Genomic DNA, 17,041 nt, shown 5'->3' with positions numbered 1-17,041 from the left:
TGCCGTTTCAGCCCTTCGCGACAGCCCCGCCAACGATTCCCCAGGATCTTCAACTTCGAACCCCCGCAGCCCCTCGAATATCAGACCGTTGCGGATACAATAAGCCCATATACGCATAATCAGCCCTTATCGCCCAGCTGTGAGTATTTTCCGCGTCGTTTCGCCTTACGTTCTCGCGCTGGACTCCTGTGCCACTTTACGGTAAGGCTGACTTTGGATTGCGCAGGTACATAAGGAACAGGTATATATATATATATATCGCACCCTCGAGTCGAATCTCTCTATCACAGCGCTCAATCCTTCACTCGCGCTTTGCATCACACAAATTCCATCCCCCCACGATCCGCGTCGCGCATCCCGCACTTAAGTTTTTTTTTCCGCAATGGCGGCACAACCCCCGAGCGGCCAGAAGCCGAAAGTTCAGCCGTGCCGATACAAGACCGGAAAGACACTAGGCGCTGGCTCGTACTCTGTTGTGAAGGAATGTGTGCACATCGATACCGGTCGCTATTATGCGGCGAAGGTCATCAACAAGCGTCTCATGTCCGGGCGGGAGCATATGGTGTGTGCTGGGAGAATTACAACTGCGAGACAAGAGCATGACTGACGTCGGTTTATACAGGTCCGGAATGAGATCGCAGTATTGAAGAAGGTGTCCCTGGGCCACCAAAACATCCTCACCCTGGTCGACTACTTTGAGACTATGAACAACTGTGTGTTTCGCCCCTCTATGATAGCTCCAACCGCACCCCCACTGACGAGTAATGCTGTCTAGTATATCTTGTCACCGATCTCGCGCTGGGTGGGGAACTCTTTGACCGCATCTGTCGTAAAGGCAGCTACTATGAATCGGACGCTGCAGACCTTATGCGCGCAGTGCTTTCTGCCGTGGCCTATCTGCATGACCATGGGATCGTGCATCGTGATCTAAAGCCCGAGAACCTACTTTTCCGCACGCCAGAGGACAACGCCGATCTGTTGATTGCCGATTTCGGATTGTCAAGGATCATGGACGAGGAGCAGTTCCACGTCCTGACCACAACATGCGGAACGCCAGGATACATGGCACCGGAGATCTTCAAAAAGAGCGGCCATGGCAAGCCAGTGTAAGTCATATCTCATTACGACTGTTCATCATTTACTGACACCCATTATCTTCCAGCGACATCTGGGCCATCGGCGTGATCACCTACTTCCTGCTATGCGGATACACGCCCTTCGACCGGGACTCCAATCTCGAAGAAATGCAAGCAATCTTAGCAGCAGACTACTCCTTCACGCCGGTCGAGTACTGGCGTGGTGTATCACAGGAAGCGCGCAACTTCATCAATAGCTGTCTGACAGTCAACCCGCAGTCACGGATGACAGCCCACGAAGCTCTCCAGCACCCATGGGTCAACCTACCCTACGACAGCGGCAAGGTCGGCTCGGGCGAAGATCTACTACCTACGGTCAAGAAGAACTTCAATGCGCGCCGCACGCTGCACCGTGCTATCGACACCGTGCGGGCTATCAACAAGCTCCGCGAGGGCGGCGGCTTCATGATGGACGGCGTTATGAGCGTTGATCCTAGGCCTGAACGTGTTAATGGCGATGAGATCATCGAGGAGCAGTCTCATGCTCCACCTGCGCCGGCCAATGCTGGTGGGGGTCAGATGCAGATTGATAGTCGTGGTAATGCGCGTGGGCAGACTGAGGAGCAGATCCGGGCCCAGGAACGAAGAGTTAAGGAGATGGTTGCCGGTTTGTGGAGCCGTACTCCTCGTTAGGGTGCATAAATATGTGTCCTTTGCTTTTTTTTTCTATGCCATGTTTCGTCCCTGTGAAGGTTCGGATTCGCATTTGAGAGAACCGCTGGCTGCTCTTCTCTAGTCTCGGACTTTTCCTTTATTTGGCACCTTTTCAATGTCTCTGCATACCACACCATGATCAAATACAATGAATTATGCCAGTGTTTATAATCAATAATTCTCGGATGAGTCTCGATTTGTAATCTTGTTCACTACCTTAATAGAGCTGAAGATGGCATATCAAATCCTCATCATGACTGTGAACGCCCGGACCATTGCCATCCCTCATTAATGCCCATGCCGAAAAGTTGTTAACCGAAAAGCAACGGAAGAAGCAGTATCATCATGGTCATAAGAATCATCAGTCCCACTCGAACTAGCGAGATGTGGGACGAAAAGCAAAGTGATCTAAAAGTAAATGCCAATCAATCCGCACCTGCTAGAATCTCCTCCCCATCATCTAGAGACAGAACCCACTCTCGCCATTCCTGCCACTCCGCATAACTAGCGCTTGTCTTGAGGCCCTGGTATCTGACAGTACGGAAATTAGAGACCTGGTCCCAAGGCTTAGTGGCGCTGGAGTTCCCATCAGCTGCACCGCGCAGCAGTCTCCGTGCAGTACTGCCACCACCATCCCAGCCTGCCTTGCGCATCAGGCTCTCCACAGTCTCTTCTTTGGTCCAGCCCTGCTCGACAGCGACATCAGGGAGATATGTGGCGCCATAGCGGCGGCCACGGTGGATGAAGGAGATCCGCAGCCCGTGGATACCCAGAGACCAGTCCATGGCATTTGTACACGGCTCGAAGGACCCGAGGAGGGTGAGAGAGCATGATAGTGAAGGGAGAAGGGATTTGGGAATGGGTGCAAAACGGGTGTCATCGAAAGCCCTAGAACAAACGAGTGAGTTAGTCTGAAGTATAGATAGGAATGTACCGTTGTTTGTATTGTAGCGAGAGAGGGGTATTCAGTATGTATTCACTGGGAACCACGTACGAGGTCAAAGCGTAGGACTTCAACCCCGCTGCTAGTTCCTGCCCCTCGAATGTGCCTATGCACCCGCGTAAAGACTTGTGTCCGCTTCGTGACACGGTATTCCATGTTACGAACAGGGGATATCGTTGATCAGGCGATCTCGGCTGGGAGGTCTCGGAAACGGTACTTGGCGTGGTGATATTGGTTGAGCTTGACTGTAGTGAGTTGGAAGAAGGTGTGGATGCAGACGACGAAGGTGTGGTTGCACTGGAAGAGGCGGAAAATTGGCTCTGAAGACGACTGACGCTGCGGAGTTGCAGCTGCTTGGGCTGACTACTCGACTGGAACGATTGGTTGCTATCGTCATCTTCGTCCTGCTCATTTACGGACTGCTGTCGGTCTGTATATTCTTCTTCCTCTTCAGTTTGTTCTTGAAGACTCGACAACTTCTTAGTTTGCTCGTGCTGTTCCCATAGGGCCTCTACGGCTGCCAGAGTGATGGGCTCGCGGTTCTCGAATGAAGCTAAGAGAGACTCAAAGCAATAGTAGCATTGAGCGGTATTCGCCATGTTGGGAGATGTCCTGCTCTCGGTTCACCAGTGAGTTCTCAAAGATGCACTGCACTGCTGGAGATTCATAAGTTGTGTGTATGTAGTCTCCGCACGAGTCCGGGGCGATAAGATACTGCCTTATCGATGGGGCCTGGAACTCCAGCCAAATTTGGCTGTAAGAGAGTATAAAGCAGTGCAGTATAACGGGAACTAAAGGGTAAACAATGTGTAAAAAAAAAGGAAACAAATCAGGAACAAAGAAGAGAGAGAGGGAACCAAGAGTTATCCGTTCACGTGGACCGGGTCTACGGCACTCTACCGCCAGTACGTCAGCCCAGATTCTGCTCCACGGTCGATGAACCTTCCAATGGATTTCTGCTCGCGGTCTCTCGACATTTTCTATTCGGGAAATTCTTTCTAGCCTTTAAACCAATTGTGAGTGACAAATACCTAATAATAGATAGATCCAGCTAATGTAAATTGTATCTTAAAGCCAGATGACAATTTCTTATACGAGATCGTAGTTTATAAGTCCCGGGGCCCAACATTACCTCGCTTCTGCTCCGAGGGTCAGAAGGTTAGAATGAACCAGCATCCCGAGGTTGCTCCGGTGGATCGGACTTTACTTAACCTCCACTGGAGGCTATGCGAGGTATTCAATGCTTCCGGTGCTGGGGAAGACATTGATCGTTCACTCAATAAGCTGGATGAAATTAAAGAGCGTTCTGGGTGCTTGGCTACCGACGGTAGCACCAACATCGCAAAGCTCCTATGGTACTCTCTTTCAACCTCATATATACGACAGCCGTATCCTACACAGACTTTCGCGTGAGCCCCGAGATAGGTGACATGGCGGTTTCTATATCTATATTCAACTTCTAAGACTATGTTCGCTAGGGTGAATAGATATAGGGTTAAACTCAGGAACTAGTCAATTCACAAGAATCTACACGTGAGTCTGTCATAGATAATAGAACCATATCACATGGATTGATAAATCAGAAGAAAATAGTCCTTGGATTCTATAGATCCTTGTGTTGAGAATAGATTGTAGAATGTACATAGGACGCCCAATCAATGTTGAACTTTTCCCCTTAAAAATGTGAGCTCGCTGTTGAATAAGTGCGAGGCCCATCCGCCAAAATTAACAATTGCTCGTTTCACATGCAAAAAAAGCATTCCCATATCCCAATGACCCGCGTCAGGTTGAAAAAGCAGTCCGGTAATTAACCCCTAAAGAAGCACCCATGTATTTTTCTTTTATACGAAATGATGTTGAACTCGGGGAATCATGATTCAGATCCCTCTTTATTTTTTTCCCGTAACTCATACTTGGTCCTCAATGTCCCATTTAAACGGGGAGGGGGAAGGCGCTGGCCCACTGGGAAATCTCCTTGCGGAGGGCAAGGATCTCAGGGACGCTATCGTCGGCAACCTTGGCCTTGAAGTCCTTGAGCTTGTTGGCCTCTTTGGGAAGCTCACTCTGGATCTTCTTGCAGAGGGCAACGGACTGATCAATGTAGCGGGCAATGCGCTTGAAGTCCTCGACACCCATACCACGGGAAGACATGGCGGGGGCACCAATGCGGATACCGCAAGGAGTGAGAGCCGACTTGTCACCGGGGATGGAGTTCTTGTTGCAGGCAATGTTGATCTGCTCGAGAACGGCCTCAACACGAGCACCATCAAGGCTGTGGGCGCGGAGATCAACGAGAACCATGTGGCTGTCAGTGCCGTCAGAGACGAGCTTGTGGCCAAGAGCCTTGAACTCCTCCTCGAGAGCCTTGGCGTTCTTGATGACCTGCTCCTGGTACTGCTTGAACTCAGGGGTGTCGACCTGCTTGAGAGCAACGGCGAGAGCAGTGATGGTGTGGTTGTGGGGACCACCCTGGTGGCCAGGGAAGACGGAGAAGTTGATAGGGTTCTCCAGGTCGTAAAGAATATCCTTGCCGGCCTTATCGGTGCTGCGGACACCCTTGCGGAAGAAGATCATGGCACCACGGGGGCCACGGAGAGACTTGTGAGTGGTGGTGGTGACCACATCGGCGTACTCGAAGGGAGAGGGGATGACACCAGCGGCGATCAGGCCAGAGATGTGAGCCATATCGACGATGAGGTAGGCGCCAACCTTATCGGCAATCTCGCGCATGCGCTTGTAGTCAATCAGACGGCAGTAGGCAGAGGTACCGGCGACCAGGCACTTGGGGCGGTACATCTCGGCGTTACGCTCGAGAGTATCATAGTCAATGATACCGGTCTCGAGGTTGACACGGTAAGGGAAGGTCTCAAAGTAGGTGGAAACGGCAGAGATCTTGCGGGAGGGGGTCTGGTAGCCGTGGCTCAAGTGACCACCGTGGGGGAGATCCAAACCCATCAAGCGGTCGTGGGGACGCATGAGAGCCTGGTAAACCTGGAGGTTGGCGGGGCTGCCGGAAAGACACTGGACGTTGACGCCCCACTTGGCGGGGTCAAGGTTGAATGCCTTGAGAGCACGCTGCTGGCAGGTGATCTCAATGGCGTCGATGTGCTGGTTGCCACCGTAGTAACGAGCACCGGGGTAACCCTCGGAGTACTTGTTGCACATGGGCGAACCAAGGGCATCGAAAACAGCACGGGAAGTGAAGTTCTCCGAGGCAATCAGCACGATTGACTCACGCTGACGCTGGATTTCCTTCTCCTGTACGAGGAAAATAATTAGTAAAGCTGGATTTTCCGTTGAACACTGCACTCAATTGCATGTCCTGATGTGTAGTTTCGACGTACCATGATGGCAGCAATCTCCGGGTCGCTGGACACGAGGGAGTTGTGCATTTGCTGTAGATGAGTCAATAAATATATATGCTATAAACGGGCAGATATGATACTCACGTCCCGGTGGGACTCGGAAAGAGCGTAAGACATGATGAAAGATGGTAATCTGTCTGGGATAAAACAGAGAAAGGTTGATGAGCAAGGAGGGAGAGAGGTGAAGGAAAAAAGAAATGGAAGTAGTGGGGGAGGGGGGATCTGCCGTTTGCCTCAGGCGGTCGAGATTTGAGCCAACGATATCGGAGACAGCTGACCGGATTAGGTTTTTAGGTTATAAAATTTGTAACTTGGGAAAAATTGGACTGGGATTGGCTAGAGGTTCATAACAACCCTAATGAATTGGTTCATTTAGATCCTTCGAGAAAAGAGATAGGAAATGCTGGATGTTGCCACATAGCTCATGAGATGGCGCCTTTGCTGTCTTGAAATGATCGCTAAAAACATCTGGGTATTTCCTTATAAACGCCAAATAAATCAATCTAGAGAATCCTGCAGCATTTAGCTGACTTGAGAATTCCCATTGTAAACCGAAATCCCCCAAGGTTTGAGGCTTCATGCTTCCACAGTCCTCGTGTTGTCCTCATGTGGTATTCCTGCTCGATTCCCAAAGTCAGAGATGACAGAGTGCAAACGTCTCACACGATCCTCCAGCTCTGCAATCTCTCTTTGTTGGTCATCGACAGACCGATGCACATCTGGTAACCCTTCGACGACTGTACGAGCCTTCTGGATTCGAATCTTGACAGAGCTGGTTTCGGTAGGGAGGGTCTTCACATCGAGCGGCGGGCGAGCACTTGAACCGAGGACTGATACTTCTGGTACAGCATGTGAAGATGTATTGTTGCCATTGTGCCCGCCATTAGGGATACTTGTAGGTGCTTGTTGGGCCTGTGTCTGGGAAGCTCCTGGGTCCCCTGTTGTATCTCCGGGTACGTCCGATGAACCGGGCTGCTGACCTTTGGAGAGCAAGCGAGAAAGAATCCCATGCAATGGTGGGATTATCTCAAAGGTCTGTGGTGAAGGGAAAGGTACTGTTTGCGGTGCTGGTGTTGACGCGTCTTTGAAGGGTGTCTCGGGCATAGGGGATTTCAGGAGCGGGGTGCCCACTGGCGGAGATCGAGAAGCCATTGTCGGAAACACTGATTAAGAGGATCCCGAGGAAAGATATCTGAAGGACGAGTAGATCCCGGCTGGGGTAAATTTTTAGGGAAGAGTCGGAAGACACCTGGGTCTGCTCCCCGAGGCCGCAATATATGCTTATATCAGCAAATGTTTGTACGCTCCTGGCGCCCGGTGACGGTGACGTCGGGGCCCATGCCCCTCCTTCACCGGCGGCCTTTTTTCCTGCGTTAAGTGGTCTGATTCTCCTTCGACCTCTTCTCTCCTCTAAACACCTAAAGGTAAGCAGCTTCGTTTATTAAGTTTCTCTTGGTTCAACAATTGATCAGTGTTCGTATACTTCTAGTGATCCAATCACTATAACAAACCCCACTATGGCTTCGGTCGACCAAAAAGTTGCTTTGAGTATGATCGACTACCACCCGGGTCCTCAAAAGATGCACCGGCTAATATAAGTCTTATAGTTGTGATCGATGGCTGGGGTATTGCAGGCCCCAACTCCCCACCTGAGGGAGATGCCATCGCCGCGGCCGATACCCCACACATGTCCAGCTTCGCCGAGCCCAACTCCAAGACCGCCCAGGGCTTCGCCGAGTTGGATGCCTCCTCGCTCGCTGTCGGTCTGCCCGAGGGTCTGATGGGCAACAGTGAGGTTGGTCACCTGAACATTGGCGCTGGCCGTGTTGTCTGGCAGGATAGTGTTCGCATTGACCAGACCCTCAAGAAGGGCGAGATGGGCAAGGTGCCTAGCATTGTCAAGGCTTTCACCCGTGCAAAGGAGGGTAATGGACGTTTGCATCTTCTGGGCTTGGTCTCGGATGGTGGTGTTCACTCCAATATCACTCACTTGTTCGCCTTGCTCGATGTGGCCAAGGACATGCAGATTCCCGAGGTCTTCATCCATTTCTTCGCCGATGGACGTGATACCGACCCTAAGAGCGCCGTCAATTACATGCAGCAGTTGCTTGAACGGACTCAGGAGATTGGCCTCGGTGCCATTGCCACTGTCGTTGGCCGCTACTACATCATGGACCGCGACAAGCGCTGGGAGCGTGTTGAGATTGGCCTCAAGGGTCTGGTCACTGGCGAGGGCGAGGATAGCTCGGACCCGCTACAGACTATCCGGGAGCGCTACGAGAAGGGCGAGAACGATGAGTTCCTGAAGCCTATCATTGTTGGCGGCAAGGAGCGCCGTGTCCAGGGTACGTGTGGCTCGAGCCCAAAAGGCAAGATCATAACAGCTAATTGAACATGTACAGATAATGATACCCTCTTCTTCTTCAACTACCGCTCGGATCGGGTCCGTGAAATCACCCAGCTACTGGGCGACCATGACCGTTCACCGCGTCCCGACTTCCCCTACCCAAAGAACATCGACCTCACCACCATGACCCAGTACAAGACTGACTACAAGTTCAATGTTGCTTTCCCCCCTCAGCACATGGGTAACGTGTTGGCCGAATGGCTCGCCAAGAAGAACCTCCAGCAGTGCCACATTGCTGAGACCGAGAAGTACGCTCACGTCACTTTCTTCTTTAACGGTGGTATCGAGAAGGATTTCCCCGGCGAAGTCCGCGATATGATCCCCTCGCCCCGTGTTGCTACCTACGATCTTGACCCAAAGATGAGTGCCGCTGCTGTCGGCTCCAAGGTGGCTGATCGCCTTGGTGAGCACAAATTCGACTTTGTCATGAACAACTTCGCCCCTCCCGACATGGTTGGCCACACTGGAGTGTACAAGGCCGCCATTGAGGGTGTTGCTGCCACTGACAAGGCCATTGGCGAGATCTACGAGGCTTGCAAGAAGAACAACTACGTTCTGTTCATCACCGCCGATCACGGGTAAGTTATTCTGCGAAACAGGAGCACTTCCCATCCAGAGAATTGCTAGTTAACCCACATTCACAGAAACGCCGAGGAGATGCTCAACGAGAAGGGCACCCCCAAGACCTCCCACACCCTTAACAAGGTTCCTTTCGTTATGGCCAATGCCCCTGAGAGTTGGAGCCTCAAGAAGAATGGTGTCTTGGGTGATGTTGCGCCTACCGTTCTCGCTGCCATGGGCGTCGAGCAGCCTGAGGAGATGACCGGTACCAACCTGCTGGTCAAGTCCTAGATAAAGTTTCCACGTAAATGTTTGATTATGAATCAATGAATAGAATTTTGTCAATATACACATAATCTTCCTTTTGCTTTTATAGTGTTAGAAATCGTCCATCTGGAATTTTTGAGCGTGCTTTCAAATGGCCTTCTTGGGACCATCCCCAATCGTCTTTTTTGATATACCTTTTTTATATTATTGGGGGTTTGGAATCTTCCAACCTGGTTTATCAACAAGATATTGAAATATATCAAGACTGGAATAGGAATAGGAACAGTAAACCACAAATATATATATGTAGGTTGACTTCATCATGCAATGATATATCGGTTGGTTTCGGGTCGGAATGATTGATACTATCGGATAATTTCCATATTCAGAGACCGATTGATCACTTTTGACAGCATTGTATTAAAATTTCGAGGGTATATCTTTGAATTGATCCATGCGCTGTTCTGGTGTCGGGCACCTGCACAGATCATACATTTCCAAGGTATCCCAATTCAATTGGGATTTGGTCCTCAATACCCAAGCATTCCTTGAGATATCGTACCTCCAATATAGTGTTCACAGTTGAATAGTGCATGCACCGAATCACAGTGAACCGGTTGAGGGTCCCATCCGGAGCCTCGTAGCTTGCCACATTGCATCTCCCAGTGATATATCCTTCTTCGCCTGCTATTTCTTGGAGGGTTTAAATTATGCGGAGGCCGACGCAGCAGCAGCCTGCTGCTGAGCCTGGCTTTGGAGTTGGATGAGCTAGGTGAGGGGTTAGGATATGCATATGGTGGGGGTGGATTGCGGTTGGATGAGGGTGGTTTACCTCTGAGCGCATCTTTTCGCTCTTTTCTTGTGTCGCATCAATCTCGCCTTCGATTCGCTTGCTGTAGGTTCTCAGTCAGCATATCTTTTCGTTGGGTCACAGCCAAGGCAGTAACACTGACATCTCCTTCTCAATGAACTCCAACCGACCGTTGACGGCCATCGTAGCTTCGGTCTTATCCTGCTTCAGTAGTACCGGGCCAACGAGCTTGTAAATGTTGGATTCATCGTCGAGCTGGGCAAACTCGGTCTGCACGCCTTCGTTCTCTTGCTGCTGCGATTCGAGTTTCTGGCGGGCGTCGACCAGAACATCAAGCTCTGGAGGCGGGGAAAAGGTCAGTAGCTATTGCTGGCATCAATTAGAGATATAGTCATACCGGTCTGCAGTCCCTGGAACTCTTCCGAGCGTGCTTGGAGCTGTTTCTGGGCGTCCATGGTGAACTTGGAGGTGAAGTGAGAGGAGGGAAAATCAATGGCTCCCGCCCGTAAACAACTTCCACTCTCACTTTCCCCTCCAATTCCCATCAACCGTCGGTTCTAAACCTGGTTTGCACTTATTCTTTTCTTCTACTCCAAAGAAGCTTCAAGTTTTCTCTTCTAGCAAGTCGCTGCCTATCCCTCCAGCCTTGGCCCATTGCCTGACCCTTGCTCCCCTCTCCCCGCTTCATCACATCTGCCTCCGCGGTCGACTCGCTACCTCTACCCCGGACAGCACACGCATTGCCCATCATGAGCAATACAGATTTCCTGGGGCGGGCGATCGATACGGTCAAGAAGGCGATCGAGAATGACAACGATGGCGAGTACGAAAAGGCTTATCAGATGTACTACTCCGCACTGGAGTTGTTCATGCTGGCTTTGAAATGGGAGAAGAACCCGAAATCGAAGGAGATGATCCGCTCAAAGGCCGGTGAATATATGGATCGTGCGGAGAAGCTTAAGAATCACCTGGCCGAGGACAAGAAAAAACCAAGCGCGGTTGGCGCAAACGGAAAGGTGGCGCAAGGCAGTGGGAAGGGAGGGTATGTACTCGACTTCTTTTGACAGGAGTTTATCTCTCTAGCACTCCCATATATGTGGTAGACAGTGTTAGCGAGTACGCTATTGTCCTGCGTTATCCCCGCTAATAACACTGGATTGTATAGGAAGGAAGATGACGATAACGGCGAAGATGCGGAAGCGAAAAAGCTTCGATCGGCGCTTCAGGGAGCTATTCTGTCGGACAAGCCGAACGTGAAGTGGGAGGATGTTGCTGGCCTGGAGAACGCAAAGGAAGCATTGAAGGAAGCAGTCATTCTTCCCATCAAGTTCCCCCATTTGTTCACTGGCAAGCGCCAACCCTGGAAGGGTATCTTGCTCTACGGTCCTCCGGGTACGGGAAAATCTTATCTTGCCAAAGCAGTGGCAACGGAGGCAAACAGCACATTCTTCAGTGTCAGCAGTAGTGACCTGGTCTCGAAGTGGATGGGTGAGAGTGAAAGGTAGGGCAGCATCTTTATACACGAGAGCTTTGAGCGTTGTATGCTAATTCGCGTCTAGACTTGTTAAGCAATTGTTTAACATGGCCCGCGAGAATAAGCCTGCTATTATCTTTATCGACGAGGTCGATGCTCTGTGTGGACCCCGCGGCGAAGGAGAGTCCGAGGCCTCACGACGTATCAAAACCGAATTACTTGTACAGATGGACGGTGTCGGCAAAGACTCGAAGGGCGTTTTGATTCTGGGCGCAACCAATATCCCCTGGCAACTGGACGCTGCTATTCGGCGACGATTCCAGCGAAGAGTACACATCAGTCTTCCCGGTCTTAATGCACGAATTAAGATGTTCATGCTAGCCGTGGGCTCGACGCCGTGTCAAATGACCCAGGCCGACTATCGCCAATTGGCCGAGATGAGCGACGGCTACTCCGGTAGCGATATTAGTATTGCCGTGCAGGATGCACTAATGCAGCCAATCCGCAAGATTCAAGGAGCAACACATTATAAGAAGGTATGCATACTCTGTCCTGGCCGTTCTAATCCACAGCGACTGACTTCGCTATGTTACAGGTACTCGTCGATGACGTAGAGAAAGTAACGCCTTGCTCACCAGGCGATGCGGGCGCAGTGGAAATGAGCTGGCTCGACATCGATGCAGATAAGCTTCTGGAGCCACCTCTCACTCTGAAGGATTTCATCAAGGCAGTTAAGAACTCTCGACCAACCGTTAGCGGAGAGGATCTCACGAGGAACGCTGAATGGACCCAGGAATTCGGCAGTGAGGGCGCCTGATCCTATCTTCGCAAATGATCGATTTATATCGTTCTTCCCATCATGACCTGCGAATTGTGAATCTTTCTATCTCAGTTGATCGACGGCACAACATCCTGGCCCCTTGGCTTGTCCAGAGAGGACAAAGACTGATGATCTCGTGCCCTTGCCTATAGTCTCCATTTTCTCATATGCTTTATCTGTGTCCATGTCAATTCTTGCTTCATTTCGGATTCCTGTGTTTTTGGTGGGTGTCTCCGAATAGTTTGGTGTTTAGAAGCGTTTGTCAATTACTTTTCGCAATGGCGAGGCGTTGGCTGAGCAAATATTACATGTGTCTATCCCTGCGAGTAGCATACATACTGCTTTGAAGACTACAAACTTGCAAGCTTCTTTCGTCATTGCTTGTAGGTGTAACTAGGGTTAATTAAGGCTCAATTTCTTTACTGGCAGACGATACATAAACGAATAACGGTTCTTGAATCATCAAATTCCTCGATGGGATGACACTATGCACAAGTGATTTGAACAAACCGGCATAAAGCTAGCCCTAAAAGGCCCCAATAACGAATATAGAGAGACACAGAAACACAAAACAAGTCGGAAAAAAAAGCAGTAATACTTGCAAGACATGTCGGGGGAATCTCTCATGACAGAAGGTTGACGCTGGAAGAACAAGAGATAAAATCACAACGAATGACATAAACACGGAATCGATCTCCAGCGCTACTACCCAAGCAAGCTCTTGTTCGAGCTATCACGGCGCTTGAGCATTTCAGTCTTAGCACGCTTCAACCCCTCGCCTAGTTTCTTAGTCCGCTTCCAGTCACTGCTCATCTTTTGCATGCGAACAGCGGCCCTCACTAGAGATATGGCAGATTTTAGTTTATGGCGTGGAGTGCGGACAGGGGCTCGATCACGGGCGTGCACGCCCATCTCGGAAATCATGCGGAGATCGGCATCGTTGCTGTTGGTAATCTGTTAGCTATATTGCAAATAATATTAGATAGAATGGGGTACGAACCATGCAACTCGGACGCGTTCACCGAGTTCCATCAAGCCCTTGCTCCAGGCAAGATCACGGCGGAACTTTTCCTCACGCTGCAGGCGAGCGCGGAGCCAGATGATTTCCTTGCCCAGACCTCGGATCTCTTTTTCATGTTTGGTCTTGCTGGTCGACTTGGAAAGGGAAGTTTTCTCGAGGATTTCGTCATGGCGTCTTTGTAATAGATCAAGATTTTTGGTTGCTGCTTCAGCTTCGCGCTTGTGAGCATCTCGTTCTTCGCGAATCCGGCGCACATGTGTCTTCAATTCGTTCAGACGTGCTTCCCGTTCAGAAAGTTTCAGGGCTAATGATTCGGCTTCGAGGGTGGAGGACCTAAGGAGCTCATGGAAGTCCTTTTGGTCCTCTGCTTTCATTGCGGCACGTTCCAGCTCTCGGTTCTTCGTGTTAACCTTCTGAAGGGATCGATGTGCTTCAGCCACTTGTTTTCGTAGGCTGCGTAGCTCTTCATGAAGCTTGTTTGATGGAGAATTATGTGGGGAGTGTGACTCGAATTTGTTCATCATCGCATCATGAAGATCCTTTTCTAATTCTTCAACTCGTGACTTGTAGCTTTGCGCAGAAGTCTTTTGCTTAGATTCACGCTGGAGCAAAATCTTTTCGCGTTTCCTAGCCTCCTCTAGGCTGTGTCGAAGCAAAGAGAGATCCCCGTGTGCACTAGATTGTTCATTCTCCACAACAGGTTGCTGCTCGAGAAGAGCTTCCAGTTCTTGGGCGCGACGCTCCAGGCGCTGTACCTTCGTCTTGGCCGAAGTAAGTTCTCGATCTCGGTTACCCGAGCCAGCGAGCAATTTGTCCTGAAGGCGATCGATTTCAGCCGAAAGACGACCCTCCTCTGATACAAATCGCTCACTTTCTGAGACGAGCTGGTCCTCAAGGGACGACTTGGCGTCTCGCAGAACTTTGAGTTCATTTTCAAGTCTTGTTACAGTCTTGCGTAGTTCAAGTTTGTCACGGTTAAACCGGGTGGTGTCATCTGCGTTCTGGACTCGATCAAGCTGAGCTTGGAGCTCGATGCGATCAGCTTCAATCTCCTGTGCCGCACTCTTCAGGTCAAAGATCTCGACATGAGCATTTGCAAGCTGATCACGGAGTTTTTGCCTCTCGGCAATAGACTTTTCCAAGTTTTTATCCAGGTCAGAAGTCCCATTTTGTCGACCCTTAGCAAGTTCTTGCTCATCTGCCAGACTCGATTGTAAAACGATCACCTCGTCTTCCAGGGCTCGCACCTTGTCTACAAGTGCTTGCGCTTCACGACTAGATACCCGAGCTTCCTGCTTCGCCGTAAGAAGCTCGTCTCGTTTTTCATCAAGGTCGCGTCTTGTTTTATCGAGGTCGTCTTTAAGATCTTGGATTTGGCGATTCAACATAGACTTTTCTTGCGTGTAACGCTTTTTCTCGCTGTCAATGGCCTCTTGTAGACGGGACTCCTTCCCAGAGTATGAGCTACCGGCTTCCTGAAGCGTGTCGATAGTGCGCTTCAAGTCTGCCACTTGGCCTTCTGCCCACTCTTTCTCTGATTGCAGAGTCCGCTTGCTGCTCTCCCATCGACTTTGATCGACTGCAAATCGACCCTCCTTCTCCTCAATCTCATGGTGAAGGTTTTCGATCTCCTCTTGTAGTCGTTCAAGTTCCGCCTTGTGCTGCCAGCGAATGTTGTGCCCTTCATCCTGAGCGCGAGATGTGGCGTCTTGAACCGCTTTTTGGAGTTCGCGGATTCTAGATTGTGCACGGTCGAGTTCGAGTTGTAGTCCTCCAGATTCATTCGTTAGCGCATTATGGCGAGTTTGAAGAAGTTCCTTTTCGTCCGTTCCGCGCCGAAGTTCGTCTAAGGCTTCCTGCAGTCGAGTAGAAGTAGTTCTGAGGTCCTGTCGGGCTTGGTCGCGATCACGTCTGGCCACGTTAAGGTCCCCAACCAGTTGATTAGCGTTTTCTTCTAGGCCATGCTGAATAGTTTGATAACGCTCTTCGAGGAGACCCGCATGATTGGTTTTGCTCTCCAGTTCTGTCGTCAGAGCGTCGTTCTCTCGTTGCAGCTCGCGTATTTCTTCTTCGAGCTTTTCGGTCCTGTCTTCCATTTGCCGGCTCAGTCCTTTGGTGGTAAAGGACTTGTTCGACATTTCGTCCTGTAACTCTCTCAAATCCTCCTCTGCACGATCCTTTTCTTCAATGGCTTGTCTCGTCGCATCCTGTGACTCTCTGGTCTCTGAATTGGCCCGGGCAAGACTGTCATGGAGCTCTTGGATCTGCTCCTTGGCACGGTCCAGCTCAAGCTGGAGCTCTGAAGCTGCGCCATTCTCCTCGGCATTACGTTTCAGATCCTCGAGCTCTTCTTCGCGTTCCTCGAGGAGCCGATCTTTCTCTCTCGAGCTTGCTTCTAAGTCCTCAATATCGTCTCGAAGTTTCTCGGTCTCTTGCGATTTGGTATCTTTGACGTGCCTCAATTCGTCGCGCACTTCTCGGAGTTCAAGGTCACGCGATTCAAGCTCTTCACGCATCATATCCATTTCACGCTGTACCGTCTGATCCGCTTGCTCCCTCCATGATTTTTCCTTTAATTCCACTAGCTGTAGCTGGTAGTCCTCAAGATCTTTCTCTGCTTGCTGAAGGCTCTTCCGGTATCGGGAGATATCGCGTTGCATCGTTAGTCGCAAGACCTTGAGCTCCCTGTTTTCTTTGAGGGCTTCGTTATTGTATTCCGGGCCAGCCTTTTGGAGTTGTTCTTCCATAAAGTGAATCCTCAGCTTTAAACTGAAATTGACTTTGCTCAGTTGATCAATGGCCTGTGGACGTCAGCATTAGCCTGCAGCTCGTGCAAACCCAAGGATTGGTATCATACCATAGCTTGGTCCTTGAGCGACAAGTTATTCCCTCCCTCACCAAGGACTCCTCCGTTACGTCCTGCATACCCCGGCAATGGTGTACTTTGCGCACTACTGCTTGCAGCATGTGGAACCGGAGTTGCCTCTTCCATTGTCCGATCCTCGTATATGTCAGACATATCCATAGCAGGCAAGCCGGGTGTGTGGGCATTGCTGCGATGGGTCTCTCGCTGATATCCGGGGGTTTTCGGACCGTCTGTTCCTCGGGCCGCAGACATATTCCTCAAAAGATTGTTCTTTGTCGCGCTCTTCATTAACGGAGTAAATTCTCCCTTTTCGGGGGCTGTTGATGGAAGGTGTCGTAACGCGCTTCTCGTTGATTTGGAAGCAGCACCGGGGCGCGGAGTGACGCGTTTGTCGAAACCTTTAATCACATCATTGTCTTTAGATGGTGTTTGAAACGAATTTTCAAGAGAATCGAGTGCAGACAAGTGCTGCCGCCCCGCGCTGCGAAATCCGGTTGTAAGGTAAGTCGCGTTGCCGTCGTATTCCGTGCGCGGTGTGTCGATGTAGGGGAAGGCCATGTTGAAACAGGGAGAGGTGGGCCAAAACCTTTCAGCGCGTGACCATCACCGTCAATAAGGGCAGGAGCGAAGTTGTGTACAGAAAGTCCACGCTTGACAATCACAGACGTGTTTTGGGCGAGTTATCCCCGGCTGTGTTAGGCTTAGCGTGGACACCT

At 50.5% G+C, this 17,041-nt stretch overlaps 8 protein-coding genes across 8 annotated transcripts; 3 read left to right on the top strand and 5 right to left on the bottom strand.

The window, feature by feature from the left end:
* Positions 1–382: 382 nt before the first annotated feature.
* On the top strand, positions 383–1,769 carry N7447_001158 (serine/threonine-protein kinase; the record flags this gene model as incomplete). Its single annotated transcript, XM_057225434.1, has 4 exons — positions 383–562; positions 623–713; positions 776–1,106; positions 1,163–1,769. The coding sequence occupies 4 exons, from the start codon at positions 383–385 to the stop codon at positions 1,767–1,769; spliced, it is 1,209 nt and encodes a 402-aa protein (XP_057089450.1).
* A 446-nt stretch (positions 1,770–2,215) lies between these two features.
* Positions 2,216–3,332, bottom strand: N7447_001157 (AMMECR1 domain-containing protein; the record flags this gene model as incomplete). Its single annotated transcript, XM_057225433.1, has 2 exons — positions 2,216–2,678; positions 2,785–3,332. 2 exons carry the CDS (start codon positions 3,330–3,332, stop codon positions 2,216–2,218), a joined length of 1,011 nt encoding a protein of 336 aa, XP_057089449.1.
* Positions 3,333–4,665: 1,333 nt separating this feature from the next.
* On the bottom strand, positions 4,666–6,250 carry N7447_001156 (glycine hydroxymethyltransferase SHM2; the record flags this gene model as incomplete). Its single annotated transcript, XM_057225432.1, has 3 exons — positions 6,183–6,250; positions 6,078–6,128; positions 4,666–5,991 (listed from the first exon to the last, which is right to left on the bottom strand). Exons 1-3 carry the CDS (start codon positions 6,213–6,215, stop codon positions 4,666–4,668), a joined length of 1,410 nt encoding a protein of 469 aa, XP_057089448.1. The 5' UTR covers positions 6,216–6,250.
* Positions 6,251–6,674: 424 nt separating this feature from the next.
* N7447_001155 (mediator of RNA polymerase II transcription subunit 9) lies at positions 6,675–7,250 on the bottom strand (the record flags this gene model as incomplete). The annotated part of the gene is made up of 1 exon (XM_057225431.1): positions 6,675–7,250. The coding sequence occupies one exon, from the start codon at positions 7,248–7,250 to the stop codon at positions 6,675–6,677; it is 576 nt and encodes a 191-aa protein (XP_057089447.1).
* Positions 7,251–7,375: 125 nt separating this feature from the next.
* On the top strand, positions 7,376–9,357 carry N7447_001154 (phosphoglycerate mutase, 2,3-bisphosphoglycerate-independent; the record flags this gene model as incomplete). The annotated part of the gene is made up of 5 exons (XM_057225430.1): positions 7,376–7,522; positions 7,571–7,646; positions 7,706–8,443; positions 8,501–9,083; positions 9,150–9,357. The coding sequence occupies 5 exons, from the start codon at positions 7,376–7,378 to the stop codon at positions 9,355–9,357; spliced, it is 1,752 nt and encodes a 583-aa protein (XP_057089446.1).
* A 684-nt stretch (positions 9,358–10,041) lies between these two features.
* Positions 10,042–10,599, bottom strand: N7447_001153 (tubulin-binding prefolding complex subunit YKE2; the record flags this gene model as incomplete). The annotated part of the gene is made up of 4 exons (XM_057225429.1): positions 10,042–10,101; positions 10,166–10,226; positions 10,287–10,482; positions 10,542–10,599. 4 exons carry the CDS (start codon positions 10,597–10,599, stop codon positions 10,042–10,044), a joined length of 375 nt encoding a protein of 124 aa, XP_057089445.1.
* A 294-nt stretch (positions 10,600–10,893) lies between these two features.
* On the top strand, positions 10,894–12,435 carry N7447_001152 (AAA family ATPase VPS4; the record flags this gene model as incomplete). Its single annotated transcript, XM_057225428.1, has 4 exons — positions 10,894–11,186; positions 11,310–11,645; positions 11,704–12,154; positions 12,214–12,435. 4 exons carry the CDS (start codon positions 10,894–10,896, stop codon positions 12,433–12,435), a joined length of 1,302 nt encoding a protein of 433 aa, XP_057089444.1.
* A 708-nt stretch (positions 12,436–13,143) lies between these two features.
* On the bottom strand, positions 13,144–16,883 carry N7447_001151 (putative spindle-pole body protein (Pcp1); the record flags this gene model as incomplete). The annotated part of the gene is made up of 3 exons (XM_057225427.1): positions 13,144–13,381; positions 13,439–16,260; positions 16,317–16,883. The coding sequence occupies 3 exons, from the start codon at positions 16,881–16,883 to the stop codon at positions 13,144–13,146; spliced, it is 3,627 nt and encodes a 1,208-aa protein (XP_057089443.1).
* Between the last annotated feature and the right edge of the window lie 158 nt (positions 16,884–17,041).

The sequence above is a fragment of the Penicillium robsamsonii genome (assembly GCF_028829455.1).
Source record: "Penicillium robsamsonii strain IBT 29466 chromosome Unknown utg000001l_segment0_segment0, whole genome shotgun sequence".
NCBI lineage: Eukaryota > Fungi > Ascomycota > Eurotiomycetes > Eurotiales > Aspergillaceae > Penicillium > Penicillium robsamsonii.
The sequence above is the reverse complement of the archived record's forward strand: the minus strand, read 5'-3'. Positions and strand labels throughout refer to the sequence as shown.